The sequence below is a fragment of the Passer domesticus genome, chromosome 7, assembly GCF_036417665.1.
Source record: "Passer domesticus isolate bPasDom1 chromosome 7, bPasDom1.hap1, whole genome shotgun sequence".
Lineage (NCBI taxonomy): Eukaryota > Metazoa > Chordata > Aves > Passeriformes > Passeridae > Passer > Passer domesticus.
The window spans coordinates 48,519,387-48,541,464 of record NC_087480.1 but is presented as its reverse complement, the minus strand read 5'-3'; the positions used below and the strand labels follow the sequence as shown (position 1 = coordinate 48,541,464).

General features: G+C 38.5%; 1 protein-coding gene across 4 annotated transcripts; it reads right to left on the bottom strand.

Moving 5' to 3' along the window:
• Nucleotides 1-79: 79 nt before the first annotated feature.
• On the bottom strand, nucleotides 80-20,628 carry SSX2IP (SSX family member 2 interacting protein). Of its 4 annotated transcripts, none has more exons than XM_064428448.1 (15): nucleotides 20,272-20,364; nucleotides 18,551-18,619; nucleotides 13,721-13,854; nucleotides 12,834-13,000; nucleotides 12,384-12,584; nucleotides 10,646-10,756; nucleotides 9,264-9,399; nucleotides 7,613-7,688; nucleotides 7,364-7,535; nucleotides 6,430-6,580; nucleotides 5,104-5,240; nucleotides 4,522-4,689; nucleotides 2,312-2,420; nucleotides 1,333-1,453; nucleotides 80-1,158 (listed from the first exon to the last, which is right to left on the bottom strand). In XM_064428448.1, the coding sequence occupies exons 3-15, from the start codon at nucleotides 13,761-13,763 to the stop codon at nucleotides 1,008-1,010; spliced, it is 1,743 nt and encodes a 580-aa protein (XP_064284518.1). In that variant the 5' UTR covers nucleotides 13,764-13,854; nucleotides 18,551-18,619; nucleotides 20,272-20,364; the 3' UTR covers nucleotides 80-1,007. The 4 variants fall into 4 exon arrangements, with proteins under 4 accessions (XP_064284518.1, XP_064284517.1, XP_064284520.1 ...); XM_064428447.1 differs by lacking the exon at nucleotides 20,272-20,364 and adding an exon at nucleotides 19,187-19,207; XM_064428450.1 differs by lacking the exons at nucleotides 18,551-18,619; nucleotides 20,272-20,364 and adding an exon at nucleotides 20,608-20,628.
• Nucleotides 20,629-22,078: the final 1,450 nt, after the last annotated feature.

Genomic DNA, 22,078 nt, shown 5'->3' with positions numbered 1-22,078 from the left:
ACCCAGGAAGGGAAGATGAATTTTGTATTGGGAAAGGAAAAATCACACACACTGATTAAGTTGGAGACCTTGAAACATCTTACCTCTAACTTGGCTATTTTTATTACATTGTAAACAGAAGAGACTTCCCCAAGGCTACACAAAAAATAAAATTCTGGAGTCAATGAAAACAAAAAACAAACAAAACACAAAACCAGCACCAGATTTGTATACATTGTATATAGCCCTATAACCATAGTAGCTTAAAAGTTTACTGCACACAACGTATAGATCCAAGGTTCTTTAGAATAGAATTACACGTTTATTGTTCACATTTGAAATACTTTGGTTCCTGACTGAACCATTGAAAGTCCTAATGGATCTGTAAACTGAGTATCACTAGAAAACAATTTAAAATGACATGTAAAATAATATTTATGTATGCATGTGTTTCATTTCATGGTTTCTCAGCATAACCACTTGTTCTATTTACAAATATATAAAGATTTTGCACTTTAAATCATTGAGATATCAAAGAGGTATTTTCAAATCACACAATAAATATAGAACCTGTTTTGTTAAAAATCTACAGTATACTGTACATTCAAGTCAAGGCAAAAAAGGATTCAATGCCAGTTACACTTGAGACATAAATGAATGTTTCCAATAATTAAACAATTTCTAAAAGTGCTATCTCTGCCTGTGATGAAAGGTAACATTAGGATCCAGTATTTCATTACAGTCAAAGTTTCAGACCATTGCTTTATTCACAGAATTAGAGCTTCTGTTACTAGAAAAATATCAAAGCTTTTATATAGTCTTAAATTTTCTCTCTAGACTTGCAAGAAAGAGGCAAAAAATGGTCCAAAAAATAAAAGCCGTGTGCACACACACAGAAACACACCACAATTCAGATCACCACATAATCCTCCAGAAGAATGATCAAACTCACAGCATTCTGTTTCATTTAAAATTATAAGTTTATGAATAAGTCTCTAAGAAAAATCCCAGCAGGCAACCCTAGAAGTCTAAGGCAGCTGTTCCATGTGCAAGTTTCTACATAGAGTGCCAAGTCCAGAGTCTTCCCATGACTTTGTGCATTCTTCAGTTTCTTCTTTGCCATCACTTTCCACCCACAGATTTGGCATGTAATTTGCAGCAGGTTTTTCTGATGCAACACTAGAAGCAGAAAAAGAAATTACAATGAAAATAAATAATGCTTTGGATGGAAACAGTATTTATGATATAACATTTAATATCCTTGGTTATATACCAGCCATAAGCTTTAGAATACCCTGTACTCTACACAGAGCGCAGCACACTACAGACCACCTACAACATTGTTTCACAAACCTGTTTTGTGTAATATACTGAGATATCTCCCAAGGTTCTGGTGAAACAGTAGGACTTGACACAGAGGGAGGTCTTCTTTGCTGAGATGCAGATCTCACTAAACGAATGTCTGCATCAGAACCTGAGAGAGACACATCAGTTAAACTGCAGCTCACTGGAAATAAGCAAGTCCTTCAAGGTTTGTGTCCTCTGCTTTAAAGATACAAAACAAAAAAAATCACAAAGACCTTAAAGCAGAGCTATAATAAAACTGTCATTGATATACACCCGGGATAAAATTTTTAAAGTATTTGTAATGCTATTGAATGAAGTCATGTTGAAATTAGGACTCTAAATTTGAAAATGCAGCATTTGCATATATAGCCACCCCTAAAAGTAGTCACACAAAGTTACTCAAGTGTAATTTTTCACTTTACAATTAATAAAGCTTTTTTTATTCCTTAAGTAAAGGCTTCTCCAGCATGCACAGTCATAACACCAACATGAAAACCTGCAAACTTGTCAGAATTTAGAAAATAAAACCAAAATGAAGTTAGATGTCTTACTGCTAACATGAAACTGATCATCACTCAAGTCAATAGAAAGACATGGCAAACTCAGGAGGGCCAGATCAATCCCTTCTCACATTTATATTTCAAAGCTTTTATATGAAGTGGAAAACCAGAATGATTACATGTTCTTCAGTATTTTTACAAGCACCTGAAAGTTACCTGCTGTGCTGTCAGGTGTTTGATATTCACCAGATTGTTTCATAAATATAAATTGACTATGTAAATAATCATCAGGAAGGGAGTTACAATTCCCCTTTTCAAAGGAAATTTTGAACCATCAGTGGCCCTGATATGTGGAGGCATACAGATACATGGTAAAACTTTTCTTGAGACCTTTTTGTTTTTTAATTGTTTTGTTCATACTTGTGACTTCTAGTTGAAAGGAAGAAAAAAACTGTGCAAGAACATAATTTGAACCAAATACTTGCTTCTTAAGAAGGCACTTGAAGTTGTCACATTTTCGGACTTGCAATCAGCAGTCATACTTAAGAACTGGTGCTTCAGCCATGCTCCTCTATCTTCTTCAAATGCCTTTCTCTAAGAAAAGAAATGACAGTTTACATTCATGACCACAGGAAAAAGCCTAGCCCACGTTAAATTGATGCTATTCCATTTCAGAAAGCCAAAGTTGTAACATGTCCGTGTCACCAAGGAGAGGCAGCAGCTTAACACAGCAAATACTGTCTGTGAGCAAGCTTTTGAGCCCAACAGGACTGGCTGAGGAGGCACGCACAGCCAAACCCCACAGTCTGCTCCACAGAGGTCAGAGCAATCCTGTCACATTACTGCTCTACACTCCAGGGACACCATCTCCTCTGCTCCCCATGCTCCCAGAGCAGCACTACCTCTTGGAGCAGCATCATCCAAGGCAGCTACCAGCAACACTTACTTCTTAAACCTTCTAAACAGGGAAAAATTACATTGAAAATAGCCGTGATTGCTGCTGTCTAAAACTGGAGCAAGAAAAAAAAAACAACCAACAGGTTGTTTCATTTTCTAAGCCCCTCTAAGCACAGAAAAAAAAAAAAAGGTTAACAGATAACCTCCAAGAGGCCCAATGGCTCTGGAATCAAGCAACAAGCTCTTTCATCTCCAAAAATCATCAGTGAAACAGGATGCTCCTATTCTGTGTCAGCAAAAAAACAGAGGAAGCTGAACTCCAACGCAAACTTTCACAAACACCTACAAAGCTCACAGCATTGCTTCTCATTTCATACCTCAGCATTCTGACAAGCTGAAGCATGAGCAGTTATACTTATGCTGCAATGTACTCCTAAACATTTCCAGACAAACAATTATTGTGTATTATCACTCACGACTTTTACAGCTGAATTCAATGTGCAACACGAAATTAACTCACTAAAATGAAAATAAATTAGTTATAGTCTGTGTTTGTTACCATGTGAACTACCTAGTAGCTTAAGTAAAATCTGGAGTATTTTATATTCTGGGTCAGACAGGTGGGTAGCCAGTTAGCTCGGTATTCTTTTTCCAACAGTGGCCACAAGAGATGCTATTTATGAGCATGGTCACTTTCTGCAGTGCATTCCCTCACAGGTTCCCATTCCCAAAAGCCATTTGATTATAGATACTGAAAGGCACCCCCTTGTGCCCCATTTTTATTATCTGTGAGCGTGCTGCCCATCAGCTCTGCTGATCAGTGTGTTGTTGCTCCTTGAACTTGATGGTATGCATTGCCTTTACAATGTCCTTCAAACAAAAATCCAGAAGTCAACTACCTAACAATAAAAAGCTAACCTTTTTGGGTATATTTTTGATTTAATTCCAAAATTAAGAGTTCCCACTAGTCCAAGTCTTGAGGGATTTGGTGAACAACAGTAGGGCTTTCGTCTGCTCAAACTGAATCCACAGCTTTATAAATTTTAATCACATCCCACTCCAACTTTCTGCTCTGCACATCAAAGCAAGCTGTTCTTTAAGCAATAAAGTCCATTTATTTTTTCCTGTCATATCAGTACCATCCTAATTTCACAATGACATCATCATGACCTTTCCCTGCCAAACTTGTAAGCCCCTTCACAATTTTGACCCAAACTATGGGCTAGACCAAAGGAGATGTGCTAGAGCTCACTCACAGACACATCTACCCTGACTGCCAGTATCTGTGCTTACTTAAACTGGCTTACTGGCCAGCTTAACAACAAAACTAAAACAGACAATGACTCTGCTAAGGGAAGCATAGTAATTACTTGGTGTTTTAGCAAAAGTCATTGGTTTTCACCAAAGTTTAGAAATCAAGTACCTTTGAGATTCAACCCTCAGGCCAAATTTGACTGAAATTTGCATAGGCCTTACTTTTGTAGGAAACCAAACTTTACAAGTATCCAAGGGATTTAGTTAATAAATTTTGGAAGCATTTAAGATATTTCAAAAGCTGAAACAAAAATGGTTTGGTTCCAGTTACAGAAACTGTATTTTCCAATATACACAAAAACCTTGGCTTTTTCAATTGCCAACAGAACGATCTACCAGAACAACTAAAGATATGTTTTATACAGTATAGCAATGATCTTTCTCTACAGACATCAGAAACAGATATTGCTGGATGGCTGCACTTTGGCACATATAAAAGAGTCTTGGAATTCACCTCCAATTCATAAGAACTCTTTCCAAATACCTCAAGTCCTAATCTAATAGCAGCTTCGGTAAAACTTTTTCGTTCCTTCTCAAAATTCTTTTTTTGCTCTCGAAATAGTCTCCATTCTTCCTGAAGACGCTCTCTTTCTTCCAACAAATAGCAGTCTTGTAGTAACAGAGTGGTGTCATCATCACATGTAAGCTGTTGCTGTAGATACAAAGCAACAAAAGACAAATGTTCATTTGGGAGTGACTTGAGAGGTACAAAATTTCCACAGTTTCAGTTTTATCAGAAAAATTCTTGAAGTCTAATATGGAAACAATGCAGTAGATATCAAGCTGGTGGATAGTGGAGGCAGATTTCAGATAGCAATCAAAATGTCCCTGTTCAGACAGCCTCACCTTTGTTTAGCCTCCAAAATTACTCCTACCAGGAGTAAAAAGACCTTAAATTATTAAACAAGCCACTAGGCACAGTTATACTCAGACCACCCACTAAGTTGTCTTATTTTAAAAGCATGAACAAGGAATGGAGAGAGGCTTAGAGGCAAGAAGAGTGGAATGTTAAATAAAATACACTTGGATTCAGTTGAGAAAAACAAGAAAAAATAAATCCTATTACCTGTAAGAGCTGTTGCTGAGTTCTGATCATTTCTTTACATTGCTGAATCTCTAACTCTAGCTTCTCAGTTTCTAGCTCATGGTCTTCTCTTGAAATGACATCTTTTTCATTCAAAGCTCCTGAATGTCCACGTGACACTAAGGGAGCAAAAAAAGCATCTTTAAAATAAGTTATAAAAACCCCAACACCTCATATCAGAGGTGCCTTGGGAGAGTAAAAGATTTTAGACTTAGTTTCAGCATGAAAGACAGACATGCTTTTGAGTGTGCTGTGTATCAGAGACAAGAGCTCCAAAATTGGTGCTACATGAGTAATTATCCATCAAATCCGGTTTAAAAAAAAAAAAAAAAGGCAATGAAAACATGGCTGTTTCACATTCCCCAAGGTAAACCAACCCTCTTCTCTGCAATAAGTGTTACAAAATCCTCGCTTGTTTCAGCAGTCATTTAAAAGAAAACTCAAGACAACTAAAGATTTTTTTTCACTGACATGCTGTTAGCCCATTCTTCTGAGCCCATTTTGAAGGGCTTATGTGTTCATAAAAATATGACAGTAACTATATTTATCACAGATATAAAAAGAAAGCCTTTTCCTTCAAGTCCTGTGAAGGAGAAATGGAGCTAACAAAGACTGGATGCATGTTTTCATTCTAGTAAGGGAATGAATTACAGAAGTGGTTGTATTTTGTACAATTACACACTGGCTTATTTAGCTCAATGCATAGCTAAACCACAATGATTGTAATAAGACAAGGTTTGGAACCCTAAAGCCAGTATTTGAACATCAATAGAATCCTAAAGGGCTATACTATGGTCATCCCTATAAGCTAAAAAAACCTAGTAGATTACTCCAAAAAAAGAGCAAACAATTGTAACATTTTTCCTGATGCTTATTTTTCAGTTAGTTACACCAAATAAAATATTACAAGCATTCTTGAAATCCTTTCTAGGGTGTAAGCATACTCTCAAAGGCCATCTGCTGTTTTATTTGCAACTGCATGCATGACCTTCTCAATCTCACTCTTGACAGCAAACATCCCTGTGGTAGTAGCTGCATTAACTAGCATGGAAAAATAATACTAGGAAAGAATTTTATATATTTTTAGCTGTCTTAATGCTGTTTAACAGCTGGAAATGAGGAGAGTCCAGCACCATACCATCAGTTGGGTTGTTTTAGAATGCCACAAGAAGTCCCAGAGGATGTGGCAAGACTAGGCTCTTTAGAGGTAATTATATATTTTACATCCAATTATTTCCAAGTGCCACATGTGCATTACTTTTTCTAAAATGTACTTCATATGTACACATAATGCAGTTAAACACCAACCTTGGTTATCCAGCTTTTCAACGTGATTTTTCAGCATTCGCCACTGCTTTCTAATGCTATTGGTAAGCTGCTCCCGCACAGTTTCACAAGATAATTCCCACATATTCTCTTTATTTAATTCTCCAATATCTTCCTCCTGGTCTGACAGCACCTGTAGAAGCAGAAATAAGAAGCTCTAAACCATTTCATCCCTCCAAATAGGTGCATTTGTTTATATAAATACGTGCATAAATTCAATTTACTGAAGAGAAGGAAAACCCTTAAAAAGATTTTTTCCATCCAGGGAAATTTGACACTGAGGGAGTTCAGCTCCCTGACAGCATCATGCTGAGGAGGCAAGTGAGCAGGCAGACCCCAGAACCCCAGCACAGAGACCATGGGTCAGCTAGCAAGACTCAGTCACTCACATCTGCAACCCAGAGAGGGTCAGACTGCTGAGTTCTGCTGTCAGAATTAGGCAGTGGCTGCCCCAGTATGGGGGCAAGTCATCCAGTCAAGAAGGATATTCACACCTTAAAAAGGAGGTGACAGAGAACCTACATGGCTGTTCTACACAGCCATGCCAATGAATTGTTCAATAAAAACATCCTGTGTAAAAAAAATAAAAAACACTTAATCTGGAAAGCAAAACCCCCCAGGCATCCAAAATCCAGTATTTTTCATTTATATACAGAATTACATACTAGTAGCTACTGTATTTACATTCATTCAAAGAACATTTTCAAGCTTTTAATTTACTTACTGGAAAGAATACACTGTATATTGTTCACAGAGAGCAGAATATTTATCTTTATATTGACTTTCACACAAAGCACATGATGTGCAATCCACTGCAACTCTCAGAAGAGGTTTACTTTCTTTTAATAACGATCAAATTACTCCAGTACTATACCAAAATACTATGGAGACTTAATTTTAACTGAAGAATACTTACCAGCCCATCTTCAGATCTTTCTTTAGGTTTTTGTTTCTGTGGTGGGAGAAGTGAAATGATATCCTTCTTCATTTGCTGAAGAACTTTCTTTAGCTCAGTATTTTCCAGCAAAAGCTGTTTTTGGCGTTGTTCGTAATCACTTAACAGAACTTTGTACATTTCTTCTTCGTTTCTGGAAGAAATAATCTTACAGTAACAACATAACGGCCCTCATACACGCTTCAATTAAGGTTGTTCTAAGACAACTACCTGGCTTCTGTCTTATCAGTCCTCCATGCACCTCTCTTCCCATCAGCTCTACCAACATAATTTAGAACTTCCATAGCTACAAATGAAAAGGATATTTCAAAGTGTGAAACAATATGCAAATAGATGAAGATTTAGATGACATTGCATTTGTATGTAGTTATTATGAAAAGATCATATTACTCAAATATACCCCTCAAACTTCAGACTCATGAAATCACATGACCCTGCTTAAAGCAAAAATAACATAGTCAAAGGAAAAAGGGTAAGTTTTTGAGTTTTGAAACTCAGAAAGATATATTCTCATCCTGTCTTATCTTTTTAATGCATTTCCTAATGACACCTTCATTCTTATTTCAACCTTTAAAGCAATGTATCAAGTCTACGCTCATTCTGGCAATAATGCCAGTTTTATCCCCTGTTTAGGGTAAATAACTTATTAATGTTTCTTAATGTATTCCTCAAAACTTCTCTGTCCACATTTGAATAAAAATCAAATCAGAAAACCCCAACCACACCACCAACAAAAACCCAAACTCAATGTAAGGCTATTTTTACCTCACTGATATTTGAACTAGTACTAGCCACCAGAAGTCAAGAATGTTTAAGTTTTGCTGACCTCAGGGTGAAGTTTCTAGAGCTTACTGAAATGATATCTAAAGATTTTCTGCAGCCAAAATAGGTGATCCTCCTACTGTGTCCTAACCTGGTTTGGTTTAAGTACAACGACTTACAGAAAACTAAGAATGCAGAGAACCATCTTGGCAAAAATAGTAGTAGTTTTCTTCTGGTTTAGTGAACTAAGTGAGCTTACTAAAACATGCACTGGCAAACAGCTGAGTTTGGGGGCAGCAGGGGGACAAGAGCAGGACTTCCCTTCCACTAGAGATACATTATATAAATACTTTAAGGCCAGATACATGAGCCAAAAGGTACATATTTACATACTTTTTTTTAGTACCTAACAACAATACCCATTTTCAGCCATTTTTCACAGAAAATGGTATTTATGGTAAATAGCACCGATGACTGTCTTGAACACAATTTTTGGGCACTATAACATACAAGTACTCATGATAAAGGAGATCTGGTTTCTCCTCATTTCACAGAGTACAGGATCTGCCTTGTGTTGCTTCCTCTCAAACCTCTCATTACTTGTGCTAACCACAAGCAGAGTGTAGTATCTCCAGGGTGAAAGTGCAGTGCCTTCTTGATGGCAACTGCTTGGAACAATACAGTGTTTATGACATTATCCAAAATGTTGTGATAGCAACAGCAGCAAGAAAAGAGAAGAGATGGCTCTAGCATAGGCATTGATTCCTATGGAATCCTAGGAATAAATTTTCCTTAGTAGGGGGAAAAAAAAAACCAACCAAACAAAAAAAAAAAAACCCAAAAACACAACCCCAGCTCATTAGGCAAAAGATCAGCATTTAGTTTATGCTTGGTAAGAGATCTTATGGAACACAATGTAGACAAGTCTTACACAGTCAGCTAACATGAAATATTGCATCTTTTCTTTAACATTCCAACATCAAAATAAAATCTGCAAGAGGGCCACATTGTATTTAATGATAAAAATGCTTAAAATTGGCTCTGGTTAACATACAGAATATGCTAATTTTGCTGTGGTAAAATTCAAATAACTACTTACCTAACTTTTTGTCTTTTTTATTCATGACTAACTGATGTAAGCGCTCCTTTAATTTGTTATATTCTCTCTCTTTCCTCTTCATATCATGATTGTATTGTGTAGCTCTACTTGAAATTACGTTCTGTAACTTCTGAACCTAAAAGCAATGCCACAAAAGGCTGTTTCTTCCACTAAAGTACCAACATAAATTTCTTCAGAAAACCAAAACACTTGAGGCAAAACAAAACTTCTATTAAACTGTTCTTCTGGTGAAAGGAAATGACAAAAGGAATCAGAAGAGCTCTCCCACCCCATGGATTCTGATCTCAGACTTGTCTCAGGAGAGGCAGTTTCTGTTCAGCAGAAACCCATATTATAAACAGCAGATTATAATACTATGATTCCTCTGAAGTACAACTGTATAAGTGTTCTGATAAGTCACATAACCTTTAATGCCTTTACTGAAAGAGCAGAGAAAGGTGTCTCTTTACTTTCAGTAATTCATGTTCAGGATCTAGGTTTACTCCAATCCTAAAGCAATCTTCTTAGGCTTAGACTAAAAAATAAACTCCTCTTCTTGGGGAGGTCTGTCTGAAAGACAGACTATTCTATTTGGTCTAAAAGAACATTAAAACATCATAAAGCAAATTTTTGGCATGTACTATCAATTCCTAGGGATGTATTGTTTGGGTTTTTTAAATTTCATGATTTAACCTTACAAACATACAGCACATTCAATATTTTAAGCTGGAACTGTAGGAAGTTCACCATGAACAGTTAGTACAGTTGGGTTATTCCCAATTGTATGAACATGTTTATGAACACAGAACATTCACAGAAACTTGGAGGACCCACATTCACAAAAACATAGGAGCCATGTGAAGTACAATGCTAGGGAAGGAGCATAAAGGAAACAAATGCTAAACTAAGAAGTGTCATGAATGCCAAAGTGCTTTCTGATCTTAAATGTTTCAAGATATTTAAGTTTAATGAGATGGTGGTTTTGAGCTGGGTTTCCCCCCACCTCCCTTCTTATTGGTCTTTTGCTCCCCTCTATAATAAAACCCCAAAAGACTCTATACATAAATATTTGAGTAAGTGACTGAATCCTGTTGCCCCTCCTACTTTTTTGATGTATCTGAACATTATAAGGTAAAGCTGTAGTGAAAATCCCATAAAAGTGCACATCTGCATTTCTGCAGTGCTCTCTACTATTGTTGTAACTTGGACCTATCCCTTATAGGACCTATTTATCCATATGCAACATGCCAGTCAAATTGAAAGACAACATTTACCAAACAAAAAACCACATTCAAAATGAGCAATTACAAGACTCCGTGCATAAAAAAAAAAATTCTGCAATATCTATATAATGACTTGTGTTAATGTACAAAACAACTCACTTCATCCTTTTCATTTTTAAGTAACTGGTGCAAATTTCTGTTCTTGCTTTGCAGTTGTCTGTCTCTTTCCTGAAGCCCAACTATTTCCCTTTTAGATAATTCCAACTGTTCCTAGAAAAAGTGTTGATAGTTCAGTATCAATAAGAATTAAAAGCATAAGATTTAAAAAACCCCAACCAACCAAAACAAACAAGCCATGTTAACCAAACTGCCAAACCACCTCACATGAGGTATGGCTTGGTATTTAACAGATATTATCTTTTACAGTTCGGACTTTTCCATTAAGTCAGGATTCTGTAAGTATATCTGTACTGTGAGAGTGAGGTGGATATTAAGCAAACTGTATGAATTTGGAAGTACAATTTTACTGGGGCATTTCTGTTGAATAATCAAGGGTACAATTAACACAGATATACAGATTGTGACCATAACAATGCAAATGAAACATTTCACATATACACAGAAGGCTAGACAGATGAACTCATTACAACAGACAATGCAAAACTAGCATTTTAAAGTTTTGTCCATGAATGAGACTCAGACCTCAAATTGGCAGCTTAAATGACAAGTCAAATACAAACTTTTCCTTCATATGGGTACTGAGGTACAAATGGGTAGATATATTTAAGCAACAAGAACTTCTAAACACTGAAATACATTGAAATACAGGTAACACAATAGTGGACGTCAAGAGGATTGCTGTATGGTAGCTGAAAGAATCTACACAAGGCACCTCACAAGCTGACAGCCAATTAGATGTCCTGGCAGCATTCATGTAGTACTAAGAAGACTTCCCTCTCTCCCCTTACAGCTATTCATCTAGGAAAAGCAACTGGAGCGTTCTAGAAACTAACATTTTACAGCATTTGTATAAAAATCAGTGCAGTTACAGATTACTTTTAATGTGTAATCAAAATCCTTCGACATGAATGACCAATCTCAGCAAGAGGGCTACTATGATTTTGAAAATCTACAGCAGTATTTTTCAAGGAGACAGTGCTGACCAGCCCAAGTGAAAAGCAAACCTAAAAAAGCACTGAATCATGCACTGAAATATTTTCTCTTTTTTTATATTTTATTTTCTTGACAGAATTAAGAGAAAGTCAAGTCTTTTCTAATATGACTGCACATACAAGTGCACCCAGGAACTTCCAATATATCAGCTACTCCTCAGGGACTGGCCTTGAGCATGTGTTTATCCTGTGATAAAATGAAGCTTTGTAACTTGTGGTTTGAAAACAGTTTCTGAGCAATTCTTAGAAAGAGACTTTGTAGTTGGATATTCAAGGCATCCAACAACAAAAAAACCACATGGAAAAAGCTAATTATATGGAAAAGGACTAAAAAAACCCACACTAGAAGAGTTATATGTGCTTTTACTTGTTACAATTACATTGGGAATTTATCTTTAAGAGTTGGGCATACCCTTTTAAGCTATAATAAATTATAGGAACTGAAGTGTTTAATGTTTTTACCCGAAGTGTACATTAACACTCCCAATTCAAACACAGTCTTCCCCCTTCCTTGATTAAGCAGGCTAAAATTCCAAATAATTAGAAGTTCTCTTGTTAGCTCATATTTCATTAACTTTAAGGCATTTTCATTCAGGGAAAAAAAAGACTTCCAAAATCCCCAAAATACACAAGAAAATACAACTGCAAATTAGTACAGGGTAGGAAAAAAAAAAAAGAAGAGCAAAAGAGCTGCATAATTCTAATGGAATGATCTTGTTTTCTACCTTCAACTTAGCATAGCAGTTCTGCAAGTGATCCATATCACTTCCCAGTTTCAGATGCTGTATTTCTATTTCTTCCTGAGCTCGAAGGTTCTTGTGCTGCAGTACAAGCAATTCATTTATACAATTTACCATAGCTACTAAATCTAATTCTTTTCCTTTGGACTCCGCATAAATAGAGGGAAACCCCAATGTTGTCAATTCCTGGTAAAAGACAAGGGGGAGAGGGGGGGAAATGAGATCAATAACTGGATCAATCTTTCACCATTCTCCAAAAGACAGAAACAGTATCAGGTGAAATGCTGTATGAAGGGGGAAAACGTGACTCTTCCTTCCCACCAACTTCAGCTTACGGGCACTGAGGAAGAAGCCTTCTTAATCCAGTCAATCTTTTTTACCACAATAGATTGCATGCAGGTGACAGTCTCCAATAAACAGAAAGATTTGTCTTACCCTATCAATATAGGATATACTCTGTTCAATATTCTCTTCTGTGCAGAAGGCACTGAAAAAGCTGTGCATGTTTTTGGATGAAGGCAGTGACAAGCGTAGCACTTGTGAGCTCATGCTTGTAGGAGATCTCCTTTCTTCTGAGGTATATAGAAATGTATTTTTGCTATCTAAAAGTTAAACATTAAGAAGAAATCAGCTATTATTTTAACACATCACATACAATAAAACCCTTATGTATTCAAGTTATTATTTACAGAAATTTAGATCCTAGAACTGAGAATTTCATCTAAAATGACATTAAACAATTCACAATATATATAAAACAGAAACTTCCACTGAAGATTTAGACTCAATAACACTTTAAAGTGTTGTACCTTTCAAACTTTACTCATCCCCCAAGAAAAAACTGAGCACACTTCCCTTTTATTGACTTACTACAACAGGTGCAAGAGATGTGCATTCAGTAAAATTCTTACAGAATGTGTGGTATTATTATACCTATTAAGAGTATGCTGTAATTTCCTCTTCCACTAGGCAGAAATAGGCAAAAAAAATCTACTCCTTTAACAAATTTGTAACCAATTTATGAAGCACAAGAATATAGAACAAGTAAACAAATCTTTGAAAACACAAGATACATTGATAGGCATGATTATAAAAAATAAAATATGACTGCAAGTTCTTAACCTTTCCATACATGTGCAAGTACAGTGTTTTACATTAGCATTTCTGTAAGGACTCAATCCAAGACAAAGCACTGTTTGTATTATTTACCACGCTGTTTACTCAAGTATGTCATGCACAAAACTCCAGTCTCTCTCTTTAGCTGCTATAACACCATTGGTAAAATCAGCAAATCAACTAAATTCAAAATATTCCCAGTTTACCTGATGACAGCACCGGCACAGTAATAGTCTTCCAATCTCCCATAGCAACAGAGACAGGCTGGGTACCTGAGCAACCGGTTCAGCAGCAAAGTATTCAGTACAATTGCTGGCAACGTGTGCTACGTAGGCATCTCCTAAAATAGCAAGAGCATTTCAGATTAACAAAAGCAGCTAATACAGCTAGAAGGTTAAAGAAGGCACAGGAGAGTGACTACTGAACTTGAACCACGTGAAATTTTTCTACTTCTTTACACTAAATCTGGAACACAGTAAGCACAGCAAATAGTATACTGTAAAAATGATGCATCTATCTATTTATATTTAGCCTTAACTGTCTTGAAAGCCATTAACTAAAGCCAAAATGCCATTCACACATGAAAATTCAGACTCATAGATAACTACTTGTTTCTGTTGATGTACATCAAAGAAAACCGAGCAAGACAAATATTTCTTCCTGCCATATATAACCAGGAAGCAATTTTATTACCATAAACTTATATGAAATTTTAAAATATTTAAAATGGGATTGTTACTTAAAGAGATGCATTATAAAGGCTCCAGAGAGGATATATTGGCAGAGGGCGAAGGAACTTTTATTAAACATTTAACTATTTAAATTAACTTACATTTTGTAATATTGCCTTTCCCTAGCAAGTTGCTTGCTTCCTTGCAGAAACCCCAAAACTACTGAAGGAAACAAACAGGAGAAGCCTTACGCTGTTGGCAGAGGCTCAGTACAGCACTGTCCCTCTGGAAACCAAAGGGAAGCCACCCACTCAAAAAAAAGAACAAACTGATTGTCCCCTCACCCCACCTCCACCACACAGTAAGAAGGCACATAATAGCATTAGTTATCTCTCACTGCTGGAAACTTTAAATCCAGCTCAGATGCTAAAGATTTGGACAGGACAGCCCATCAGCTGTTAGGGGAACAATGATACTTCAGGGAAACAAACTTTCCACCTGACAGAAAAGAAGGCCCCTTTGTTTCAACCAACACTTTGGAAAAAAGTCTAAAGTCTGTTTTAGACGGATTCAGCATATTTTAGAGCACAGGGATGTTCTTCCCCATGCTAATGTTCCAATAAACACACTTTGGCTAAGTAACTTCTAAATTTCTGACACTAAAACCTTGTATTTTTATCACTCTGGAAAAAAATGTCGTTTGGGTGGGGAAAGAAGGGAAGGGACTGGGGGGAGTGTTTTGTTATCCCTAAGGTCTCTTGAGAACACAAAGACAGTAAAAATTCTTATCAAATGACAAAGCACAGAATACAGTGTCCAAAGAAACACCAAGTTTTCAAGAGATCATACTGGTGCACAGTCATTTTACAGAATGCTCAGCACTAAAAAAACCCTCTAACTAATTATCCTGCTGGATGAACACTTTTCCCCAGGTTCATAAATGTACATGGGAAAAAAGGTAAACAGTTACTCCTCACATGTTGCAATTTAGTAGCTCCTGAAAACTTTCAGATCAGAAAGTACACACAAGGCAGCAAGAAAACAGTCAGTGTAATGATCTAGTTCTTGTTAAAGCAATGGTTTGTGCTTTCTCTCTACACTTGATTTATGCATATTTTCCCCCCGTAAAAGCAAGATGTTCATAAATTAACTAGACAACAGTGCCTTTAAAACGGAATTCAAAGCCAGCAAGTATTAAGAGAACACACTTCTTACATGCTACTTTATTTCTGCTGCATCCATCAGACAGACAAATGCACAAACATAAGAGAAAAAGACAGCAAATTAAGGTACAAGTATGTTTTCATTACTGACATCACAACCCTGCAGTCTTATAACATTTTTCAAAAGATTCTTAAGAACCTTAACATACAAATTCCATCAAGGACTGTTGGAAAGTCCACAAAAATACTTATCTCATTTTAGATATGCTGCTCCTTCCAAACAAACTGGCTTTCATTCTTTAATAGTCTGCACCCACACTCCCTGAACACACAGTATTCTCAACCCCCAGGTCTCTCTGCACTGGCAGTACTATTCTGACACAGCATCTGTCACCCTAAACAATGTCTGACTGGAAGCAGCACTAATCCAGGTGTGGGAATGCAATGATTCTCTAAATTTGCACCCTGCAAGTCACACACAGATTCACCCAGAGCAGATGCTTTAGCAAGACTACCCTGTACACAGGGATCTGTCACAGGTAATTCCTAACCAGGTTCAATGACTTGCCCAAAAACCTGTAACCACCCACTGCTTTCTAGAGGTAGTTTCCCAAGCTTCCTCTCCCAAGCAAGGAATTCCTGGAGGCCAAGACACAGATGGACTGTGCAAAAATGAGCCTCCAGGACCCAACTGCAAAAGTGTGAATACAAGAGCAGAGCCATATCACTGAAAAAAGAAATCTTGTATCAAACAAAAAGACCCAACATACACCCCACTAAAATTACAGAGTTTGATTATACCAAGGAAGCAGTAATCAAACCAAGGCATTTAAGTGATAGTTGGAATAGGAGAAGTACAAAAAACCCAAGGAACATTAAAAAAAAAAAAAAGAGCACTGTCACGGTAATAACATACCAGAACTTCTTTGAAAGCCATCTTGGGAAATTCTGCACAAAACCCCCACAAATATTTCCAGAAACTTCTATATAATTCACTGAAAAATACATCTTTCTTTTCAAGAACAAGACTAAAGTTCAAAATCAGTATATTTCGTAAGTTCAAAGAGCTGAAAGAACCTGCTCATAGGCCTGTGTTTTGGGGGACAGGAAAGGAACTGACAATAAATGTGCCAAGATTTAAGACAGAAATCTGATTAATTAAGTCTGAGTTCAGACTATATAAAAACTTCAAAATCATAAGCATGTAAATATCATGTTCAAACTTGAAAAGGAGCAGTTGTAACTGGGTTTGTAAAACACACTCAAGCATCCAGCAAAGAATTGCCACAGTGCAGTGCTGTGATCATATTGCACCATCTGGTCATCCCTAACCCAGACAGGGTGTGACACAAGTGGGAAATGCATTATCTGCTAACCTTCTACCCTCTCCTATCTGCTAAAGCTTCTCCCCACCAAGGTAGTGAGAATGTGGAAAGGCACCTCTGGAGAGGTGCAATGCCTCAGAAGAAAGTTTGAAGAGTCAGCATCAACCAGAAATAGTTTATCATTCCTTCTCTGTATATTTCAAATACTACAACTTGTGACAAGCATGTGTTTCAACTTGTAAAACTGCGGGGGTACTTAGCATTTACTGAAGACCAGTGTGATTATTTTCTACCAAAATAATACCCAAAGAGAGCTCTGGAGCTGCTTAAAGCTTTTACACTTGTCTAGTAATCCGCAGATGTCACACAGATGGCTTTTATCTGGATAGACAAAGAGACACAACTCTAGGTAAATTTAGGGGACACTCTAGGCATGACATCGAAGGTTTACAAAACATCCCTGATAATGTCATGACATATACTTGTTTTAATTCATGTAATTGCCACAAAAGTCCCTGCATTTCCTCCCTAGAGTTTTGACATTTGTCTCTCTATGCAATTCCTAATAACAGTTTATCATTAGCACTAATATATATATTATATCCAGTGATAATGGTACAGTAAAAGGAATACCTTTCTCTTCAAATCTATTAATTCTAGTGACCTTTATTTGAAATTGTCATTTTAATGATGGCTCTTGTAATTAAATCTGAGCCCAGATTTTTCTTCCCACACTTACAAAACTGTGGCAATTTAATCATTAACCTATTAGCTTCAAAATGAGGATGAAGAAATCCCCCAACTTATCCACATTCCATGGAAACTTTAAGTAATACCAGATTTTCAGCTGACTTTCCCAGTATTGTCAAAAGTAACGTGAACAATCAAGTCAAACCACCCAGCCTTTGGGTATGAAGTCTCTGTTCATTCTGAATGTATCCTACTCAAAAATCCTAACTACATTCCCCCCCTCATTTTACTTAAAAAAAAAAAACAAAAAAAAACCAAAACAAAACAAGAAAGCAAACTGAAATTACCAAGGGTTTTAAGAAAATAAATATTCAATCTTCTCAACACATACAACAATTACACAAGAATATAGTCTTGCATCTGCTAAAATCCAGTGTTCAATGACTGATCTGTGAGGGTCTTTACCTCAAATGCTCAGGTTACAAGGAATATAATCTGATGTACTACCTCAAGATTCACCTCTACACGCTATATACAGAGATGACTGAAATTCTGTTACTTCAATCACTGAAAAAATTGAAACACATGGAAACATTTTATCTGGCTCCCAAATTCCTACCCTATTTTGAACTAACATGATGGATTTCACATTAGCATTTTCCTATCACTAAACAATAACTCTGTTGTTAAGCTTCAAAACTGCATTTCTCCCTATGCATTCACAAACCACTTACTATATGTAGCCAGAGCAGAACATTCTATTACCAAATCTCCCTATGTCACACACAAGAGAATCTCAGAAAACATCTTCTGCATGTCCTCCACTTCTTCCTGAGGTCAGCTTTAGCCAAACTTTACAGCTTATTGTCTTTGCTAGCAGACAACTTTTTAAAGGAAAAGCAAACCACTACCTTACTAGTTCCTAAAGTTGGTGAGATATTTACTGGGCAGAGCCAGAACCAATATTCCAAGTATCAGAAATTAGGAAACTTACATATTTCAGTAGCATGTAACCTGAAAGCTAAATCAAGCATGGAATGCAAGAAGATAAGTACATAATTTCTCTAGAGATTACCAGGGAATTCAAGGAATAATTCTCCTGTAAATTCTAGGTTCCTGTTAATCAAAACATGTCACAGAAAAGACTTGACAAACAAACAAACGGGACTGGTGAAGTGTCAGCATACCTTCTGTGGAAGGAAGGAACACTAACCAGCCTGCCACAGTGCTCTTGAGGAAAGAAGCATCCAACACACCTGGGCAAGACATCATAAGTCAATTTTCAAAAAGGTTTCCACAATGTTCCCTCCAAAAGCTCTTAAATTAAGATTTTAAAGAATTTGTTAATGACTGATTATGAACTGAAAAGGGCAAAGTGTAGAAACAAATTAAAGATGGGTGAGCAAAGTGCAAGAAAGTGACAGAGAGAAAAATTAAGAGTCCCAAAGGTGTCTGTGCAGGCATCTCTCTATAACACATCATGTACTATATAGTACATACTCATGTACTATACAGAGTTAATCACAAAAATAAACACAGGTTGAATGACAAACTGCAGAAGGTTGTCCTCATACTGAGCACATGGATAATAAAAATCAGCAGCTGAAATTCCTTGTTCATAAATACAAACCAACACAACGAAAAAGACAACTCTGCCATGCACTTAAACCAACAGACTCTAGTTAGGCATTATCATGCAGGAAGAGATCCCAGTCCCTGTAATTAGTCTGGAAATAACAGCTCCCAGGCAGTTAACAGAACCCCAGAGCAGAGAACAGAAGAGACCACCATAATGTCTCCTGAAGAATACTAAGCTTATGTACCTTAAATATGTTACAGAGATAAAACCTTCCCTGTAAAAAAAGACAGAATATACTTAAATATGGTGCAAGAAAGGTCAAGCAATGCTTTTATGCAAGAAACTAACAAGCTGTGACTTTTCAACTAGAAGAGGAAACAGCTGGAGAAACAGGACCAACATACAGAAAACCAGTATTCTTTGCTTCTTTTAACATAGCAGTTCTAAAGAATGCAATTAAACATTCAGTGCAAAAGCTAGGAAATAAGGGCATTTTTTCCACATAAAACACAAACTGTGGACTTGCATCACCATGAGTTGCTGTGAATACTCAATACACAAACTGCTTCCAATTTTTGAAAAGCACCCATCAGCATCTATTACATTTTAAAAGACAGATGCAGCCTCTGCTCAGAAATCCTGCGAGTCCAGACTGCAGCATCTTGGGAGGATACACAGATAAAAGCATTGCTGTACAACCAAACTATACTTAACATCTTTCCCTCAGCATCTGCTGCCAGCTTCAGAACCGAGATATTGAGTCCCATGAGCCTGGTGTTACCCTTTCTTATGATCTTTCTTGGTCCAAATTATAACTGATATTAGTATCACAGCTTTCTCCCCCCCGCCAAAAAAAAACCCCTAGAAACAACATCTTCTCCCATAAACACCTATTATGTGAAATCCCCATTCATTGTACCAAGCAATTTCTCTAGGTCTCCCTTCTAAGTTCAATACTAAAATTTACCTAATACGTTCACATTATACTGCGAATACCTCTTATTTTAAGTCATTGCCCTGAAATTCCTATCATACCTTGGCAGCCTATGGAGCTCTGCTTAACTATTTCACTCACCACCGCAAGCAGCACAGCGTTCTACATAATCCGGGGATGCGGGAACACTACAAACTAGTCTCGCATTGCGATTTGATCTTAAAATTCAAAGCAGCTTTGCTGAAAGTGAATAAAATTTTAAATAAGGGTTGTTTTTTTTTAAAAAAAAAGCCCAAGTCACTTACGAAACCTGTACTCTCACATCACGTGAGCCGCCAGCTCAGCCCGAGCAGTCACAAATTCCCTGACTCAGTAGAAAGCTTTACGGCTCTCACCTCCGAGCATCTGCCGCTTGTAGCTCCACAGAGATGGCAAACGCCGGGCCCCACAGACCTGGCCCGCGCGGCTCCCCCGCGGCTCAGCCGGAGCCTGGGAGCAGGCAGCACATGTCAGGACCCACACCCCGCCCGGGCCGCGGCTCCTGCGCCCCCGCACGGGGCCCTCCCCCGGCCCGGGGCGAGCCCAGACCACGGCAGCGCCGCAACCCCGGGGCTGGGCAGCGCAGCCCGGCAGAGCAGAGCAGCGCCGCTACCTCCGCCCCGGCCGCCGCCGCCGCCCCCGCGCCCGCCGCCGTTACCCGCCCGCCCAACGCCCCGCCCGCGCACCCCCACCTGCTGCGGCCGCAGGCAGGAGCAGGCGGAGGGAAGCGGCTCCCGAGCGAGCCCCGCGGCCGGCACGGCCCCGGCCGGGCCCCGCGGCGTTAAAGCCGCGCCGCGCCCCGCCCCGCCCCGCCGCCATTGGCCGGGCGGTTGCCGGGAGACCCTCACCGGCACCTGCCGGCCCAGCGCGGCCCGGCCGCGCCTCCGCCACCTGCCCGCCCGCGGGCCCCGCTCCTCCGGCCGCTGAAACCCGGCCCCCTGTGCCAAAAGGCATTCTCTCTCTTTTAAAAGCTCTCTTCAGGGACGGGAAGGCGTGGTGAGATTTGCCCTGAGCCATCTCCAGGCTCCGCAACCCCAGCTGTCAGCCTGAGGTGCAGAGCTGCTCCAGCTCGGAGCATCTTCGTGCTCGCCTCTGGACCCGCTCTGTCTCTTGTGCTGGGGACACCGGGGCTGGTGCGGTGCTCGGGCGGGCTCTGACCGGAGCGGAGAGGGAGGATCCCCTCCCTCCACCTGTTGGACTCGGCTCTTTGGATACAGCCCAGGACAGGGCTGCCTTTCTGGGCTGACTCATGCCCAGGTTTTCCTCCACAAGAACCCCCAAGTCCTTCTCCACAGCTGCTCTCAATGGGTTCTTCTCCCAGTGCCTCCCTGTGAAAGACCTGGCAGCCTTCTCTGTGCCTGGGAGTGATGCTGAAGGAGCACCAAGATACCCAGCCTATAATAATAAGGCACCTGCTTTATTCCCCAGAGAACATCAATTAACCTTTCCAATGTCTCACCATTAAATATGTGACATGTTGCCTTTCAAAATTTAAAGTTTTCATCCTAATGTATGTATTTCTGGGTTAATAAACAACAATTTTCAATACTATCAATCTTAACCTGTTGTGGGGTTTTTTGGGGTTTTTTAGGTTTTTTTTTTTTTTTTTTAATTAGGATGAGGTCACCACAACAGGTCCAATATTCTCTTTCCATTTAGCTTAGAGGAGAGCACTTTGTTACTCAGTGAAAGTAATCACAAGCATTAAACAAAGTGATCTCAAGCAAAGGAGAGTCACCAGAAAATCTGGGACCGTAAAAGGGAAATTTTGAGGCATGGGGTGCTCACAAGCAACCACCAAAAACGCTCAAAAGACCTCATATTCAAATAAGTTAATGGAAATAATTAGCATCCACATGTGTATTCAGGAAATGTAATGAATATGTAGTAGAAATGTGATGAATATGCATTAGTTCCACGGACATAACCTGGCCTGTTAGGTTGCTCTTCATGAATGCTTTGAGGAGAAATCCCCATGCATCAAGCACTGCTAATAAACTAATGCCAGCTTTCTAACCTAGTAAATTTACTGGGGGACTTTATTGCCTGGGTTTTGTGTCAGGAAGAGATTGATGATTATTCTTGCTATTTTTTCTTCAAAAGCTAGGGTGTTATAGACCAGATCAAGTAACTAAAAAAAAAAAAAAAAAAAAGGAAAAAAAT

Excerpts from the sequence above, each read along its gene's own strand:
- SSX2IP (XM_064428450.1), bottom strand. The coding sequence starts at position 13,763 with ATGGGAGATTGGAAGACTATTACTGTGCCGGTGCTGTCATCAG. Across the intron at positions 12,585-12,833 it reads GTATATCCTATATTGATAGG|GAATTGACAACATTGGGGTT; the intron begins GTAAGACAAATC and ends GTCTTTTACCAG. Across the intron at positions 2,421-4,521 it reads CTATTAGATTAGGACTTGAG|AGAAAGGCATTTGAAGAAGA; the intron begins GTATTTGGAAAG and ends TTCTTTTCTTAG.